Source organism: Schistocerca gregaria, chromosome 2 (assembly GCF_023897955.1).
Source record: "Schistocerca gregaria isolate iqSchGreg1 chromosome 2, iqSchGreg1.2, whole genome shotgun sequence".
Lineage (NCBI taxonomy): Eukaryota > Metazoa > Arthropoda > Insecta > Orthoptera > Acrididae > Schistocerca > Schistocerca gregaria.
In genome coordinates this window covers 880,570,207-880,590,367 of record NC_064921.1, presented here as the reverse complement: position 1 = coordinate 880,590,367, position 20,161 = coordinate 880,570,207, and the positions used below count along the sequence as shown (strand labels likewise).

General features: G+C 40.4%; 1 protein-coding gene across 2 annotated transcripts in view; it reads right to left on the bottom strand.

Annotated features, from left to right (window-relative positions):
* Nucleotides 1–20,161, bottom strand: part of LOC126335293 (ATP-dependent DNA/RNA helicase DHX36-like) — a 200,124-nt gene that overhangs the window by 160,958 nt on the left and 19,005 nt on the right. For both annotated transcript variants that reach the window (XM_049998385.1, XM_049998386.1), the window contains exon 2: nucleotides 15,363–15,479. In XM_049998385.1, coding sequence (XP_049854342.1) covers nucleotides 15,363–15,479 — 117 coding nt within the window. The remainder of the gene's footprint in view (nucleotides 1–15,362; nucleotides 15,480–20,161) is intronic.

Sequence of the window (20,161 nt, the reverse complement as noted above, 5' to 3'; positions counted from 1 at the left end):
AGCTTACCTCAAGGCTTGGTATTAGCCCTACTGCTTTTCAGACTATACACTGATTGCATGCCAGAAGCAGCTTGTACAAAATTTGGGTACACTGACGACTGGGCCATTGCAACAAGGCACACCAATTTTGATACAATGGAAGAATGCCCGACATCCTATCTGTCTGCACCGGCAGCATACTTCCATAAATGGAGGATTATGCCTAACGCCACAAAGACAAAAGTAACTTGCTTCCATCTCAATAATAGAGAAGCTGACAGAGCTTTGGAAGCATACTTTGACAACACATACCTCAACCACAACTAGGAGCCAAGGTACCTAGGGAGTCACGTTAGACAGTACCTTGTCATTTAAATCACACCTTACAAAAACAGCTGCCAAGGTGAGAACAAGAAACAACCTCTGTGGAACCAACTGAGGATCGACAGCAACAACTCTGAGGATGTCTGTGGTGAGCCTGGTATACTAAGTGGCGGAGTACTGTGCACCAGTATGGCTAAACAGTAGCCATGTGAACAAAATCGATGTTAAACTTAACAGCACTATGCGCATTATTTCAGGAACCATTATGTCTACACCTAACATATGACTACCTGTCCTTAGTCATATTGTCATGCAGAAGAAGGTGTAACTAGATGAATGACGAACACCAAGTTCACTTAAAGGTTTATTCAGCACTTACACATACAAGAGCGCAGAGCGAATTGCCTGCGGCCAGAACACATCCAGTATATATACAGCTACAGAACATTCCAGTACAATGATTCTTGACATTTGTGGAATGTACTCAAATCGAATATAGAAATTAAAATTGTACAGTACAGGTAAGTTTTGAACTCACGACCCTCCATGCAACAGTTTAGTATCAAACCACTACACCACGGAGCTACTCAGCTTCCTCTGTGACATTGCTCCCTCCTTAAGAGAACAGTGTCTCGGTGTTATGTCCTCCTAGTCCGGGAACGAGTCATTGGTCCTGCATACTCTGACTCCTGATGACTGATTCTCACCCTGGTGGTGATCTTCTTAGAACTTCTTTAGCTGCTACGCTCTTTGTCACCTTTCCACTTGTTGCCTGTCGATGAAGCTCCAAATTTACCCTGGGTTGCAGGACCCTTATAAGGGTACATTAGAAGTACATGGACTGTATCTCTGATCTTTTGTCGTCTTGCGTCGGGGTCGAAATCTTCAACTTCATAAGTAATATCAGACAACTGTCTTACAACCTTATAAGGTCCAAAGTAGTGCCTGAGGAGCTTCTCAGAGAGACCAACCTTCGAAACAGGAGTGAAGATCCAGACAAGATCACCAGACAACAGGGCAGTGTCATACCTTCAGCGATCGTTTTGTTGTGCGTGCAGCATGCGAAGTTGAGCTAACTGCTGAGCTTCCTCAGCTCTGGTCAACACCTGGTCAATGTAGTCATTGTCCATGTCATCAGGACGTAACGGAAACACACGGTCCATCATCATAGTCACCTCACACCCATGCACCAGGAAAAATGGCATAAATCCTGTGGTGTCTTGTTTGGCGGTGTAGTAGGCAAACGCCACGAAAGGTAGCACATCATCCCAGTTGCTCTGCTCAACATTGATGAACATTGATAGCATGTCGGCCAAGGTCTTATTGAGGCGTTCAGTAAGACTGTTAGTTTGCAGATGGTAGGCAGTCATGTGACGAGCCACGTAACTACATATGAAGTGCTTATTTCAATAGTGGTACAAGTCCATTTTTGTTCATATTGAGATACAGAGTCCTAAAGTTAAATGAGCACTGAAAAATCTGCAGTTGAGATACCAGAAATATTCAAGCACATGGCTTCTTGCTAGAGATGAACCTTTCTTTCTGTTAGTTTGGATCATTAATGTCAGAAGCATTATAGGCAGAAAAGAGGAGGTAATGGACTTGTACCACTACTGAAATAAGCATTTCATATGATGATAGTAACTGTTCTCGAAAGAACAGATACCAGTGATGACCATGTATCTTCTCTAGAATAAATAATAATTAAATGAAACCCTCAGTTGCCGACAGCTGTAGTTGATATACCTCGATGGGGACAGCTGAAAATATGTGCCCCGACCGGGTCGAATGTGCACAGGTTGCCCAAACTTTTACGGGAATCATCACCTTAGTTGGTGTAAGTAATGAGTGAATGGGCAAATATCTATTAGGAACATCACGTATGTAGATTGTGGACAGTTGGGAATGTGGATCTCACGGGAAGCATGCAAGGGATAAGTCCCTGCAGTCACACTATTCATCTGTGTCCTCGGTGGCTCAGATGGATAGAGCACCTGCCATGTAAGCAGGAGATCCCGGGTTCGAGTTCAGGTCAGGGCACACATTATCAGCTGTCCCCGTCGAGATACACCAACTACACCTGTCGGCAGCAAAGGGTTTAAATTAATTATCAAAGTCTTGATGGTCTTGCACATGGTTTCTTGAGAGACAGTCGGCATCTTGATGTTTTCTTCCACTTTTGTATACTATGGTAATGAAGACGTAGAGCCCATGTGGCGAATTGTCCTGTTGGATCCTTAAGACCTGTCAACCAACAAAGTGAATGATGGTCTGTAACAACTGTGATTGGCCATCTATATATATACTTTCGAAATCTGCACATGGCCCAGGTCACAGCAAGACATTCTCTTTCTGTAGAGTAGTAGTTTGTCTCGGCTTTTGCAAGTGTCCTAGAAGCACAGGTTATAACCTTCTCTTTTCCATCCGAAATTTGCACCAGAACACCACCGATCCCATACCTGCTGGCATATATCCATAGTTCTGTAGGTACTCTCTCATCATACAGACCAAGTAAAGGGTCATTTGTCAGAGCTTTTCACAGAACATCGATATAATCTTGTTGAGCACCACCCCAGATAAATTTAGCATTAGCTTTTAACAACTCTTGGAGTGGGCTGTCTTTGATAAAACGACGGTAATAAGAACAAAATTCGAGGAAGCTTCTCACATCTCTAATACTTTTAGGAATAGGAAATTCCGTTATAGCTCTCACCTCTTCTGGGTCTGGCCGCACACCTGTGTTTGACACAAGGTGTCCAAGTATTTTGAGTTATTTTACTCCAAAGAGATGGATTCCTTTGCACCAAAGAGACACTTTCCTGGATTAAGTTTCAGTCCACCTTGTTGGAGACACTTAAGAACGTCCCTCAGTCTTTTTATACGTTCATCAAATGTCTCTGAGAACACTATAATGTCACCTAAATAACAAAGACACATTGTCCACTTCAGACGCCTTAGAAGATTATCCATCATCCATTCAAAAGTTGCTGGTGCATTACACAAACCAAACGGCATTTACCTTAAACTCATACAGGCCCTCAGGAGTGATGAATGCAGTTTTCTCACGATCAGCCACATCTACTTCGATTTGCCAGTATCTCGAGTACATATCCATGGTTGAGAAAAACTTAGCCCCCTTCAGACAATCTAGTGTATCGTCAATTTGTGGAAGAAGTTAAACATCCTTTTTAGCTATCTCATTAAGCTTCCTGTAATCAACACAAAAGCACTAACTGCCATCCTTCTTCCTGACGAGGACCACTGGTGACACCCTAGGCTCTGTGAAGGCTGAATGATGTCATTCCTCATCATTTTTTCTACCTTGTCACGAATAATTCGACGTTCTGTTGCGGACACATGGTATGCTCTCTGGCTTATTGGTTGATGGTCTCCAGTGCTAGCCTAATCCGGTGCTTCACCATCGATTTGTCTTATTTGCTCTTCGCCTGTGGATTGAAGCATTCAGAGAACTCTTTAAGAATGGCAAGTAGTTTCTTCTGTTGTTCCTTAGTGAGATCTGGTGATAGTTGAGCTAGAAGATCTTGTCTCATAGCGGTAGCGCTTATTTCGCCCACAGAGCTTTCCATGACACTTAGCTGTTCTTCAGTTAAAGGCTCAGTGTTTGCTACACACATGCATCTTGGAAGGATCTGCAGTTCTTGGCGACAGTTAACTATCCACAATTCACCAAATTAGTTCTTAAACGAGATGACAGAGGCTGGGGTGACGAAGTTATTCTTCAGTGGTATGCTTTCTTACATTCCACTACAAGACCCATAGGTTGATGCACGGCATGACACATGAAAGTTACCTTTCTAGCATTGATTGCAGGAATGATCACTTCATCCAGCACACATAGTCTCCACTCACTCAGATGCGCATCTTCCTGTCCACAATATCTCAACTCATCTAGCATAATCTTCGAGTGACCACAATCTATAATTGCCTGAGAAGCTTTCAAAAATTCCCATCCGAGAATGACGTCATGACTACACTCTTGCAAAACGATGAATTCTAAGGGCTGTGTATGGTCACTTATACCCACACGAATGGTACATCTTCCTGTAGGTTTTACATATTTCCCATTATCCACCTTCAGCAGAGATGTTCTATTGTCAATGAATACGGTTTTCTGCAACTGGCATCAGTACTACTCCAAAATGACTGAATATGATACTCCAGAGTCCACAAGACCTTGGGCTGGTCGGCCATCCATGAGGATATCGACGTACTTTTCTATCATTTTTGTACTGATCAATAGCGGAAGATTTTTCTCTTCAGCGGCCTCACCTTCAAGGAATGTAACACCCTTTAGTTTTCCAGATTGCGGCGGCTAGGTGATCAGCTGGAGCTTCTATACGGCGATAGAGACCTTGATCGGCATATTGGGGAGCATCCTCTCCAGCGGCTAGCTTGCGGTGATGGTGACCTTCGTTGTCCTGCACCCACATCTTCATGTTCATATTCGTCGTCCCAGAGTTGGCATCGGCTAAAATCAGTCTGCTGTCTTCTGGCGTGGGCATCATCAAATATCCGCCACCTTTCTTGACAATAATGCACCACATGTCCTGGTCGTCAACAGTGGAAACATACTGGTTGGTTATCCTGGGGCCTCCAGACATCAGTCTTCCATGGTGCCCAAACAGGTTCCTCATGCGGCATTGTAGGAACGTAACTCCACCTGGGTGTCGACTTTTTAGCTGTTTTAAAGGGAAATGAAGGACGAGAGATTGGGTTCAATGTTTGTTCCACTTCCTCCCTATGACCTCTTGAAGTGGCTCGGTTTCTTGCTCGCCGTGAAATCCAAGTGCTTTCTGAACTTCCTCTCTCACTATCTGACAAAGAACACTTGTGAAATCAGTTGCTTCCCCCATCACAGACATCGATATGATGTTTGTAAGCCGTTCAAACTCCTTGCATGTAATTCTTTTTTGATGCACTGTCTTGATATACTGGCACCATTTTATGAAGTCGTCTGCTGTCGAAACAAACTTCAGGACTAGGGCTCAATACATATCCTCAGCAACACCCTTCATGAGATGTGCAACCTCATCTTCCTCCTTCATTCTAGGATTCACTATTTTACACAGCTCCAAGACGTCTTGAATGCAGGATGCTGTAGTTTCTGCTGGACACTGTGCCCTGCACTTTATCTTCAGCCTTGCACTTCTGCTGTTGTGTGCTGCCGAAATACTTGCGCAGTTCCGCCTTGAATACTTTCCAGTTTGTGAACTTCTCCTCATTGTTCTCATATCATTGCTTGGCAGTGCCCTCCAATGCTCATATACCTTCAGCCACTTGTTTGGAACTTGGCCATTGTCACCAGAGAACCTGGAAGGATGTCTCATGTGTTGGCACACAGTTACTGTCACCATAAAGTCCTCTTCTTCTACTGCCTCCGATAGATTGCAATCTGTTGAATATTGCTTGAACTCGGGTTTCTCCTCAGGTAAATGGTGGCTCTGTCGCGGCCTGATGGGAACCACCGTGTCATCAATAATGTGCACTATCACAAGATCCAATACCCAGCGCCTCCATCAGAATAATGTCACGTAGATGACGGTGTAACTGGATGACGACGAACACTAACTTCACTTAACGAAAGTTTATTCAGCACTTGCACATACACGAGTGCGGAGCGAACTGCCTCCGACCAGAACACATACAGAATATACTGGGTGTTACAAAAAGGTACGGCCAAACTTATAGGAAACATTCCTCACACACAAAGAAAGAAAAAATGTTGTGGGGACATGTGTCCGGAAACGCTTACTTTCCATGTAAGAGCTCATTTTATTACTTCTCTTCAAATCACATTAATCATGGAATGGGACCCAATCAAGACATCACCAACAATGCCTGCCCAAAAGTTCACAGAAAATCTGTGTTGATGATGTGAGTGCGCAATTGCATGCGGATTCTCGTCAGCCCACACATGTTGATTGTGAAAATTTACAATTTGATCACGTTGGAATGAAGCCTCTGCCCAAACATTCACAGAAAATCTGCGTTGATGATGTGATTGCACAATTGCATGCGGATTCTCGTCAGCCCACACATGTTGATTGTGAAAATTTACAATTTGATCACGTTGGAATGAAGCCTCATCCGTAAAGAGAACATTTGCACTGAATGGAGGATTGACACATTTTTGGATGAACCATTCACAGAAGTGTACCCGTGGAGGCCAATCAGCTGCTAATAGTGCCTGCACACACTGTACAGGGTACGGAAACAACTGGTTCTCCCGTAGCACTCTCCATACAGTGACGTGGTCAACGTTACCTTGTACAGCAGCAACTTCTCTGACGCTGACATCAGGGTTATCGTCAACTGCACGAAGAATTGCCTCGTCCATTGCAGGTGTCCTCATCGTTCTAGGTCTTCCCCAGTTGCGAGTCATAGGCTGGAATGTTCCGTGCTCCCTAAGACGCCGATCAATTGCTTCGAACGTCTTTCTGTCGGGACACCTTCGTTCTGGAAATCTGTCTCGATACAAGCCTGCCGCGCCACGGCTATTGCCCCGTGCTAATCTATACATCAAATGGGCATCTGCCAACTTCGAATTTGTAAACATTGCACTGACTGCACAACCACGTTCGTGATGAACACTAACCTGTTGATGCTACATGCTGATGTGCTTGATGCTAGTACTATAGACCAATGAGTCACATGTCAACACAAGCACCGAAGTCAACATTACCTTCCTTCAATTGGGCCAACTGGAGGTGAATCGACGAAGTACAGTACATACTGACGAAATTAAAATGAGCTCTAACATGGAAATTAAGCGTTTCTAGACACATGTCCACATAACATCTTTTCTTTAGTTGTGTGTGAGGAATGTTTCCTGAAAATTTGGCTGTACCTTTTTGTAGCACCCTACAAAACGTTCCAGTACAATGATTCTTGACATCTGTGGATACTTCTAGAATGAACTCGAACCGAATATAGAAATTAAAATTGTACAGTCCAGGTAAGTTTCGAACTCATGACCATCAATGCAACAGTTTAGTATCAAACCACTACACCATGGAGCTACTCAGCTTCTTCTGTGACAATATACCACCCCCAAAAATGCAATGAGAAGCAGTCTTGGTCAGGCAATACAACAAGATTTGAGTAAGCCTTGAACTACCAGTACACATCAATATAACTGATCTAAGTATCACAGGTTTCGTTCAAGACACCCTCCTCTTGCTCTCGACACCTCCAATGAGGCTGACATCAACTCTTTGAGTAGAGAAGGGCTCCAAAATGCCCCAACAACTTGAGACCTATTGCCTTGTATTACTGAGGCAGTTCCTGGGTTTGATCAGCCCTGCAAGATCTGGTCAATTCTGAACCGATTAAGAAGTGGGCATGGAAGATGTGCTAACTCAATCTTCAAGTGGGGACTGCTGTCTTCACCAGCATCTGACTGCAGTGCACCTAAGCAGACCATCTAACACATCAGAGAAGACTGCAGTGCCAGAGCATTCAGTGGAGACTTTGAAGAATTCCTCATGGCATCCAAAAAATCCATTGAATATATACAAGGACTAGATGTTTGTCTGTGAATATATGTAATGGTATGTAATGCAGAATAACATGATCCAATACCGAAATTTACTTAAATGCCATACGCTAAATAAAAATTAAGAGATACATTAAAGGTTTAACACAATAAGTCAAATATTATAGTCAAAAACTGGGCACATGTGTTGATAGCATAAGTCATGGTGCGCAACTTACCCAGACTACATTCATCTAGTATTTGAGAACGATAGCATTTAGTGACTTCCAATGAACTTTACAACTTATTTAGAACCTTTTAAAACTTTCTCTCCCTTGCAGCCTCATAAAATAATGAGAGAGGAACCTTTATCAATTACTACATGTTCACTGTTTTAGCTGCAAGCGTGTCATGTTAATCTGTTTTCACTTTACTACCAGTATGGTTTTTTTTTTTTTTTAATACTTTTAAGCAATTTCACACACTGGAATTCGGTTCTTTAAGGAATCAGGATGGTAGGGGGGGGGGGGGGGGATGTTACTGGTTCATTCCTAAACCAAACCACTGAAGACTATTGTCCCTCTCCAGGAGAATGACTAAATAGCAAAAGTAAGTTGCTTATGTGTTTTATAAAATGATATCTCTTTTCAAACAATGTATTTTTGAAGTTTTATATTTAGTAAATTAATTTGCGATTTTCATACAAACTTAGACGTACTGGTACTAAAAATAGATGATTTAAAAAATGATAAGTTGTGTAAAAATTATTTGTAAAAATACCTGGGAGTGGTGTATGACTGACTGTTCAAAGGTCCGGAACGCTGCATGAGGGCATCTGGTGGCAGCGACTTTTGCAATTTTGCACTGGAACTCCACTGATTTACGCTCTCAGCGTGACTTTCCAAAGTACTTTTACCTATGCTGGAACTGTTCACCACTTTCTTGTACCAAGTACAAGTAGCATTTGTGCTGTTTTTGGGATCAGGAGCAAACCACGGAAATAGAAGCTCGTAAGACTTTCAATATTGCGTTGTGCTTGCATGCGAGTTCGATATTTTTGCGCTTTCAACACCTCCAAGGTGAAAATGCTATTTTAAATAATCTGCTGGCATGAACTTGTTCAAAGCAATACAACAATTTCATCCTGTTTGTCCTCTTGTCAATTACTGTTGGTTACACAATATCACCAATTGTGATTACCAGTTGTGCGTTCTTTTATTTAACGGTCAGTGCAACAGGCTTGCTTTATTTATATCGTTACGTGATTTTCTATCTTTATTCAGCTGCTTCAAAGTGAAAGTGCTATGGACTACATGAACGCATTTCAAGGAAAAAGTTTATTTTATTTTGTGCTGCATGGAACTACAGCCCACCAATAAAATCTAGCAGTATGTGGCATTGTAGTAAGTAGCCATTATGCAGTGAACAATCACGTGTTTCAGCTTTATCCAGGCAGGTGACAGAGAGGAAAAACAATGAATGAAGAAGCTACTTCTGGCTCATCCATATCTATGACGCCATCAACACGAGGGCAAAGCGAGAAAAATTATTATAAATGTCGTGCAGTGCTGCGAATGGAAGAAAACGCTAACGGGAGAGTACATTTTAAAAAAAAGTGAATCATTACTTAAAATGATAATTGTATAAATGCTTCAAAATGAGACCAATTACAAACGTCTAAAATGTCATTAGTCTCCTCCTGTTTGAAAAATTGTGTTACAACAGCCTTGATTTCATTCCATTACTACTGATGGTTAGTGATGTTCCACTGGACGAAATGGCCATGCAAGCATTCACAAGCTAGATTTACAGACACAAAATTGCTGATTACTCCATGGTGCAACTGATGGCTAGCTTTAACTTATCCATTCATAATATGTTAGTCTGTCACTGTCGAGTAGTCGTTCAGCCCCATAGATCTGTACATATCAGTGCAAGTCATTACTTTTCGTGACTATGACGTCTTGTCTTCAACTGCCGAAAGCTACAACAATCTAATGGTTGACACAGTAAGAGTTAAGATCCGCGCAGGATGTAAGAGTTAAAGTCCATGCAGGATGTGGTGGCCGATGTCCAGTGACCAATTTTCATGCAAAGCACTGGACGAGTTACTTCGTTTCCTCAGAAGGGGTTGCGCACAGTGTCTGCCATGTTTCAGCCAGTCGGCAACGACAGAATCAAGGCGCATGCTGTACTATCTTTCTCAAATGATTTTACAGAATCTATTGGTAGAAACATTTCATTTTTGTGTTACTTGTAGCTTCATACATCAGGTACACGATGATGTGCCCATTAGTTTGTTAATGGTCATAAATGGTGTGAGATACTTAAATGAGATTTTGGTAAATAATAGCACGCAACGGGGAGAGTATTTTGCCAAATGGTTATTGTGCAAAAATTCACTACCTACAGTGTTACTCCAAAAATTACATGACTTTTTCGATGAAACAATGTAATTGTTAGGGATCATCAACAGCCGATGAAACGAGAAATGCCATATGTTTTGGAACATTTTCATAAGCTACTGACCTTAATTTTCCTCAGTTCCTCACTTAACAAACCTTTGTTTCAGAATTTTCTCACAACTTCATCTGGACAACATGTTAGTGAGCTGGCACAGTGTAAACTATGTGTTTTGGTAAAAGAAGCAAATTTTAATATGGCAAGAAGAGAAACGTATAGGTTTTACTCAAAATTCGCCACTCATGATGCTTCTCTGAAAGTTACAAATGGTTAACAAGCCAAGAAAAAATAAATCTTTACATTTTCAGTGGAATTCTTTTTATATACTAACCGAAACAAGGGTCACATTTTTTTGAATGGCCACCACGCAAGTGTGGGCATGGAGGAGACCCACTTAATAATTACAACAACTTGAGCATAGGCTTCGGTTTAGAGTGGCATTTCCCATCCAGCGTTCTGCGTTTCCCGTACAGTGCCAGCCCATAAACAACCCCCCACCACGGTATTCTGTGCGAACTCTACAGCTGGCTTAACGTAATTTTGGACATTGTACTAAACTGAATATGAATGCGTCTATAAAACGTTTTCACAGAACTTATTACTTTCGTGCATTTCTACCATAGCGGCTTATCTGTCCTTTATGCGACACTTCGAAGCAATGAACTCTCCCGTCTCTCCCCAACTCATACACAGTAGCACCAATCAGCTTCCTCAGATCCCCACCTCAGCGACAGCTCGATGAGCATAAATCAGTTACAAATCACACTGTAAACCCTGGATCACCTACAGCTATCACGTGTATAAGACATACATTCCTCTTGGAATAGTCATATATTATCTGAAAAATCACACACAGTTTATACTGGTAATATCTCAGTATGGCTATGGTTGCAAAAAAAAATTTAAAAAATCATGGTTTTTAAATAACACTTAAGGTTTCTCCCCCCTTCCCCAATTTTGAAAATTCTTGGTTTCTTCCAGGTTTCCAAGATTTCAAGGTACACTGCACCATGTTGAATGTTTCCAGCAGCCACTAATATTTTTACACTCTTTGGTAATGTGATGATACCACATTCTTCTGCAAATTTAATGGCAAGGTACCTATTTCACACATTTATACCACCAGCTCAAGTAGCTTTCTAATTACTCTGCCTCCAACTGAATACAGTAGCTCTGAAGGTTACTTTTTTACTTTCAGATAATTCAGTGCTCTGTAAAACTAACTGCTTCACTAACCTATCTCCTACTTCTATATGCACTTTCTCCTCCAATTTTATTTCTTGTCAGGCAGTTTTACACCTTAAATGGTCTTTTGTTTTGACAAACAATGCATATACAGAGTAAGGAAAGCAAAGTAGGGCATTCAATACTCACAAACCTAACTGCTAATCAGAATGACAATTCATCAGACCATGTCAGCCACTTCTAATTATAATTCAAATGGCAAAGTCATGGCACAAAGCTATGTCAACACATTCTTGGTAAAGTTCATAGAATTTCAGATAGACACCTTTCTGGAGATAATGTTTTTATAGCTAGAATGGGACTAGGAATAAAGATCTTAAATCCAATACAATAGAGTCCCATCAGCTCTTCATGGCTATTGCCTCCAGTGATGATCATGGTCACTGAAGACCTTTTGTTGTAATATTACATTACAGTGGCGATATTCAAAGAAGTTCCAGGCTTGTAGCTGGTTGTTGTTCACTTCACTGGATGACATTTCAACTGGACACCTACCAGGCATCCTCAGGTGAGCCATCAAAGAATGGTAAAACTTGCTCCATCCTGCAACTTGACAGCATGCTTGTGTACGAGGTCTGTTAAAAAATACCACAATTTTGTCCACAAAATTTTTCTACTCTTACCTTTTATTTTTTGTGCTTGGATTCCTTCAAAATACTCTCCTCCACAATAGATACTCAGCTCTCAACGCTGTTTCCACTTCCAGAAGCAGCCTTGGTATGCCTCTTGCTGGATCATGCTAAGTACAATCTGCAAATTTTCTTTAATCTTGTCTATCGTTGCAAATCTTCGTCCTTTCAATGGTGTTTTCAACTTTGGAGATAAAAAAATGTCCACAGGGGCCAGGACTGGAGAGTACAGAGGATAAGGTAGCACAGTGATTTTGTTTTTTGTGCACCAGTTGACACACCAACGGTGATGAATGTGCAGGTGGGTTATCATGATGCAAGAGCCATGAATTGCCTCGCCACATTTCACGTTGTTTCCTTCTCATATTTTCTTGCAGAAGTCGCAACAAGTCCTGATAGTTCCATCGATCAACAATTTGTCACTGTGGCACAAATTTATAATGAACTAATCCTTCTAAGTCAAAGAAAACTATCAGCTTTCTAATCTGAACTGACCTGATGAGCTTTTCTTGGTTTTGGAGAACCTTGCCAAGCCATTGTGAAGACTGAACTTTTGTCTCAATGTAGACACACACCTCATCACCAGTTATAATTGTCTTAAGGAACTCCTCATTCTCATCTGTGCAATCCAAAAGCTCTTCAGAGATTGTGAGGCGAAGGTCTTTTTCATCTTGACTCACAAGGTGCGGGATGAACTTGGCAGCAACACTATGCGTTCCAAGATGCCGCATCAGGATTTCATGACATGATGCAAGTGAACCTTTACTTTCTTCTGCACTCTCTTGGTCAGTCAGCCTTCAATTGGCAAGCACAATTTTGGGTGACGTTCCTGACATGAGTGCTGTCAGTAGACATCGAAGGAGTCCTGAAAGGTCATCTTTAACTTCCATCCGGCCATTTTTTAAACAGTGAGTGCGGCTAAGCACTCATCACTGTAGGTTTCCTGTGTCATTTGGTGTCTCTCTAAAGGTTTTCTTAAGTTTCACAAAAAAAATTGGTGCAAACTCATTGCTCCTCCAATTCTGCCATCTCGAAATATGCAAACTATGCGACACGACATTCTACACAATCCAGCACCAAATAATAACTAACAGACATGCAACAATAAAACTTCCAGCATTTACACAGTAAACACAGGCATATCCACAGATGCCATCCAATTATACTCCAATACACCATTGGTGTGAAATTACGAATGTTCCAGAATTCTTTGAACTGACCTCATATTTTGCAGATGCATTACGATCAAGGCGACACAGACTGAGCACACCAATTGGTGCCAATGGAATCACAGAATTCAGATCACCTCACCTTATCATTTGTCGTGGTCACTGATGTACTCCATTGTCTCTGTTTAAAGCACATCATGGAAATGACGAGGTTCCACTTATTACCTGACTGGTACCCATTTTCATAGTCGTACAGATGTTTCTCTATGTGTATTTCCACAGATTTTTTAATGTTATCCCAAACTGATGTTGCAGTGAGCAAAATTATTGTATCATGCTCCATCGGATGTCTGGTGGATATACAATAATCAGCAATACCAGAATTATTTGGTTGCAAAAAGTGAATACATCTTTTAAGTTCAGTGTAGTGTGCTTCCATAGTATTAGATTAGATTAGATAAGTACTTGTCCCATAGATCATGAATACAACACTTCGTAATGATGTGGAACGTGTCAGGTTAATAAAAGGTGTCTAAGGCTACAGTGAAGATCTCTAGCTCTTTAAATAATTGTCTGCAGGATGATCTTGGATGAGCTCCAGCAATTATTCTGATTACACGCTTTTGTGCAATGAATAGTCTTCTACTCAATGATGAGTTACCCCAGAATATTATGCCGTACGAAAGCAGAGAATGAAAATAGGCGTGGTAAGCTAATTTACTCAGATGTATATCTCCGAAATTTGCAATGACCCTAATAGCATAAGTAGATCTTCAGTGTGTTTTTTGCAGTTCAACCCCTCATCAATGCATACACAAACAAATTTTGAATATCCTACCTTAGCTACCGATTTCTGATCGAAGTCTATATTTATTAATGTTGTGATTCCATTTCCTGTGTGGAACTGTATATACTATGTTTTGTCAAAGTTTAATGAGAGCCCATTTGCAAAGAACCACTTAATGATTTTCTGAAAAACATCATTTACAATTTCACCAGTTAATTCTTGTCTGTCAGGTGTGATAGCTATACTTGTAGCATTGGCAAAAGTACCAGCTTTGCATCTTCGTGAATATAGAATGGCAAGTCATTAATATATATTAAGAACAGCAGAGGACCCAAGACCGAACCTTGTGGCACCCCATTCTTGATTGTCCCCCCAGTTTGAGAAATCACCAGGTTTTTGCATATTATGTGAACTGTTTATTTCAACTTTCTGCACTCTTCCAGTTAGGTATGATTTATACCATTTGAGCACTGTCTCACTCATATCACAGTACTTGAGCTTATCTAGAAGTATTCCATGATTTACACAATCAAAAGCCTTTGATAGATCACAAAAAATCGCAACAGGTGACTTTCGGTGACTCAGAGCATTTAATATTTCATTAGTGAAAGTATATATAGTATTTTCTGTTGGAAAAACCCTTCTAGAAACCAAACTAACATTTTGTTAAAACTTTATTTTTACAAAGGTGTGAAGCTACTCTGTCTAGTCCATGTAAGCTATACCACAATGGTAGGATATATGGCAAATTCCAGTCTTGTAGGTCTATAACCTCAATTGGACAGAAAACTTCTATAACCTAGGATTTTCAGAGGATTCTAGCTATACTGAACGAAATAGTTTGAACGAAGAGAAGAAAGGCCAGGGATTTTGCCAGTGTACTCTCCTCTTTATCCACATCCTGGTGTTGATGTCTTAAAACAAGTTTTTTTATGTTGTCATTGCCACAGCTACTCAAATTGTGTACCAGAAGCATGTCCTTGCTCAAATCTAAAGAGATCTATTTTGCCAAAGCCACATCCAATCTAATGCATGCAAGGATACACAATAAATTGAAACTGCTAGACAGCTTACACATCCACAGCAACTAGAAATGGGACCCAGACTCTCAACTTTAGCAGGCAGCATTCCTAACCACCAAGTCATCCAGGCACACTTCAGTTCCAATCTGTCAGTACCTCTCTCCCACTTCCAAAACCTATACTGACTGGTAGGTTTAACATGAATACTGGGATAACAGCGAAAACTAAGTCAGCAGCAATAGTACTCACCAATCTCTTTGCCACGCAGTCCTGGAGGGCGTCCTCTTCCTCTTCCTCTAGGTCGGTCTTCAGAGCGATTACTGTGTCTCTCATAGCTGGGACCACCTCTGCCATTATTTTTATAATCTGTTAGAAAAAAAATGCAAACTGGACTTAAAAATCAGTCTCTATGAATCAAGTTCCTAGGAGACTCCAAACATAAAAATATGCACTGAGGTTTGTCTGCAACAAATGTTTTAATTTCAGTCTATGAAATGGAGTACAGATGAGAATGACATAACAAGAAACTAAAAAAGGAAACAATAAAATAATATACAGGCAAAGCATTATTCATATAACAATAATATCAGTTATTAAAGGAAAAGAAATGATTCCTATGATTTTCTTGCCAATATTCATGCTCTTGAGGAAGATATTATCCACTGTCTAGAGGTAGCATCTTTAACTTGTCTGTATCGGTATCTACATAACTGTTTTGTAATTCACAACTAGGTGTCTGGAAGACAGTTCACTGAACCACATTCAAGCTATTTCTCCACTACTCCATCCTGAAACAGCACTAGGGAAAAATCAGCACTTTAATCTTTCTGTGCAAGCTCTGATTTCTCTTATCTTCTTATGATGATAATTCTCCCTGTGTAGATAGGGGCGAACCTTTCTTTTAATTCAGAGGAGAAAATTTATGTTTAAAATTTTGGGAAAAGATCCTCCTGCAATGAAAAAAGCCTTTGTTGTAATAACTGACATCCCTAACTCACGTACCATATCCCTGACACTCTCCCCCCTATTACATCATAATACAAAATGAACTACCCTTCTCTGAACTTTTTGAAAGCCCTCTGGTCTCCGATGGATCCCACACCATGCAGCAATACTCCTGAAGAGGACAGACAAATGTAGTGCAGGTAGTCTCTTTAGTTCACCCGTTGCATTTTCTAAATATTTTGACAATAAATCACTCTCTTTGGTTAGCTTATCCCACATCTTTAGCTACTTGATCGTTTAAATTTAAGTTATTCGTAACTGTAATCCCTAAGGATTTATTTGATTTTACAGCATTATATTTGTGTGATTTATCATATGACTGAAATTTAGTGGATTCCTTTTAGTACTCATGTGGGTGACTTCAACTTTTCATTATTTAAAGTCAATTGCAACTTTTTGCACCATAGAGAGATCTTATCTAAATCATTTTGCAGCAAACTTTTAATCATCTGATGACTTAACATGATGGTAAATAATGGCATCAACAGTAAACAGTCTAAGAAGGCTGCTCAGGTAGTCTCCTAAATCATTTATACAAATTAGAAACAGCAGAGGCCTATAAAACTTTCTTGGGGAAAGCCAGATATCATTATTCGGTCATGTTCCATCAGTTACTACGAAGTGTTCCCGTTCAGCCAGGAAATCATGAATCCGTTACACAACAGAGACAATACTCTATAGGTAAGCATGTTAATTTAGAAGTGTCTTGTAAGGAACACTGTCGAAAGTCTTCTAGAAATCCAGAGAAATTGAATCAATTTGTGATCACCTGTCAATAGCACATATTACTTCATGTGAATAAAGGGTTGCTTGTGTTTCACAAGGATGATATTTTCTGGAACTGTGCTGACTATTTGTCAATAAATTGTTTTCCTCGAGGTAATCCATATTGTTCGAACATAGTAACAGTCCAAAATGCTACTTCACATGGACATTAGGTAGTGATATGGGTCCATAATTCAGTGGATTACTAGTTTCCTTTCTTGAATATTGGTGTAACCTGTTAAACTTTCTGCCTTTAGGTACAGATCTTTCATTGAACAAGCGGTTGCATAAGATTGATAAGGATGTACCTAATTGGCATACAATCTGGACCAGAACACTTTCCTTTATTAATTGATTTAAGCTGCTTCACTACAATGAGTTACTCAAGTTGACAACTGCTCTTGATTCAAATTCTGGAACATTTACTTCATCATCTTTGGTGAAAGAATTTCAGAAGCCAAGTTTAGTAACTCTGCTTCAGTGGTAATGTCACTGAAGGTCCTGATTGTCTTGTCACTGGTGTGCTTCATATACAATCAGAATCTCTTTGGATTTTCTGCCCGATTTTAAGACAGTTCTGTCATGGAAACCATTAAAGGCTTCTCCCATTAAAGTCCACATTACATTTTGAGCTTCAGTAAAACATCACCAGTCTTGAAGATTTTTCATTCTTTTAAATCTGTCACGCTTTTTTTTAATGATTTCTGCAACAGTGCTCTGACCTCTTGTGTACCATGTGGGATCAGTACCATCTTGCCTTAATTTATTTCATACATATCTCTTGATTTAGTAACCTCTCTCAACCACCACTGACACTATTTCTTTGAACTTAATCCAGACAGATTGTAAGGAGAAGAGACTGTCCCTTGGGAAGGTGTCAAGTGAATTTTTATCTACTTTCTTAAATGGGTACATTTTATTTTTGGAGGGTTTGTATGTTTATGGTACTCCGTCTTGTTACAACGACCTTGTGATCACTAATCTCTGTATCCATCATGTTGCACCCTATTTGCTCAGGTTTATTTGCTGCTAAGGTATCAAGCATGTTTTCACAATTATATACACCTCGAGTGGGCATCTGAAGTAGTGACCAAAACATTTTGCATCCAAGGTTTGATCCCAGACACTGCTTAAGTTTTGAATAAAAATCATCAGCAACGGTGGCCACACAGGTTTTTGGTATAAGGAGCCACCCTCATTCTGCCAACGGCCTTGTCAAGGGGGACAAAGGAGCAAACAGTTTTTCAGGATAACCAGTTGATTTAGGGGATAGGAAATTGCCCATAAAATGTGGAAGAATCAACAATGATCAATGGTATAAGGATACAGAAGGCAACTGAACCACTGCATTAAATATGCATAATATGTATCAGTAGGACACGAGGCCTACAACTGAAAAGTGTCACAATGATCCCTCCATCGACAAAAGACTGGAGATTAGACCCCTGCTTGACTCTCCAGGTGTGGACTGTCAAGGGGAGATGACCATGAGAAAAAGACTGATAATCAATGAAAGCGTAGCATCACAGGAGTCTGAGCATGGAACGTCAGATATTTGGATGAGATAGACAAGATAGAAAATCTGAAAAGGGAAATGCAAAGGCTCAGTCTAGATATGATATGGGTCAGTGAAGGGAAACATTATTTCCATTTTGGAAGAAGACAGAAATGTGTTGTAATATCAGCACCAGTATCAGCATCAGCAGAAAATGATAAAATGGGAGCAGAATTCATAATGAATAGGAAGGCAGGGCAAAAAGTGAATTATGTGGACAGTTTATCGAGAGATATTCTCACCATGGAAGAATCCTGGAGATACTAAAAGGTATCAGATTATATAATGGTAAGACAGAGATTTAGGAACCAGGTTTTAAATTGTAGGACATTTCCAGGGGCAGATGTGGACTCTGACCACAATCTATTGATTATGAATTGTAAATTAAAACTGAAGAAATTGCAAAAAGGTGGGAATTTAAGGAGATGGGACCTGGATAAACTGACTAAACCAGAGGTTGTACAGAGTTTCAGGGAGAGCATAAGGGAACCATTGACAGGAATGGGGGAAAGAAATACAGTAGAAGAAGAATGGGTAGCTCTGAGGGATGAAGTAGTGAAGGCAGCAGAGGATCAAGTAGGTAACAAGATGAGGGCTAGTAGAAATCCTTGGCTAACAGAAGAAATATTGAATTTAATTGATGAAAGGAGAAAATATAAAAATGCAGTAAATAAAACAGGCAAAAAGGAATACAAACGTCTCAAAAGTGAGATCGACAGGAAGTGCAAAATGGCTAAGCAGGGATGGCTAGAGGACAAATGTAAATGATGTAGAGGCTTATCTCACTAGGGGTAAGATAGATACATCCTACAGGAAAATTAAAGAGACCTTTGGAGAAAAGAGAGCCACTTGTATGAATATCAAGAGCTCAGATGGAAACCCAGTTCTAAGCAAAGGGGGGAAAGCAGAAAAGTGGAAGGAGTATATAGAGGCTCTATACAAGGGCGATGTACTTGAGGACAATATTATGGAAATGGAAGAGGATGTAGATGAAGATGAAATGGGATTGCGTGAAGAGTCTGACAGAGCACTGAAAGACCCAAGTCGAAACAAGGCCTCGGGAGTAGACAACATTCCATTAGAACTACTGATGGCCTTTGGAGAGCCAGTCCTGACAAAACTCTACCATATGGTGAGCAAGATGTATGAGACAAGCAAAATACCCTCAGACTTCAAGAAGAATATAATAATTGCAATCCCAAAGAAAGCAGGTGTTGACAGATGTGAAAATTACCGAACTATAAGTTTAATAAGTAACAGCTGCAAAATACTAACACATATTATTTACATATGAATGGAAAAAGTGGTAGAAGCCGACCTCAGGGAAGATCAGTTTGGATTCCGTAGAAATGTTGGAACACGTGAGGCAATACTGCCCTTACGACTTATCTTAGAACAAAGATTAAGGAAAGGCAAACCTACGTTCCTAGCATTTGTAGACTTAGAGGAAGCTTTTGACAATGTTGACTGGAATACTCTCTTTCAAATTCTGAAGGTGGCAGGGGTAAAATACAGGGAGCGAAAGGCTATTTACAATTTGCACAGAAACCAGATGGCAGTTATAAGAGTCGAGGGGCATCAAAGGGAAGCAGTGGTTGGGAAGGGAGTGAGACAGGGTTGTAGCTTCTCCCCGATGTTATTCTAACTGTATATTGAGCAAGCAGTAAAGGAAACAATAGAAAAATTTGGAGTAGATATTAAAAACCAGGGAGTAGAAATAAAA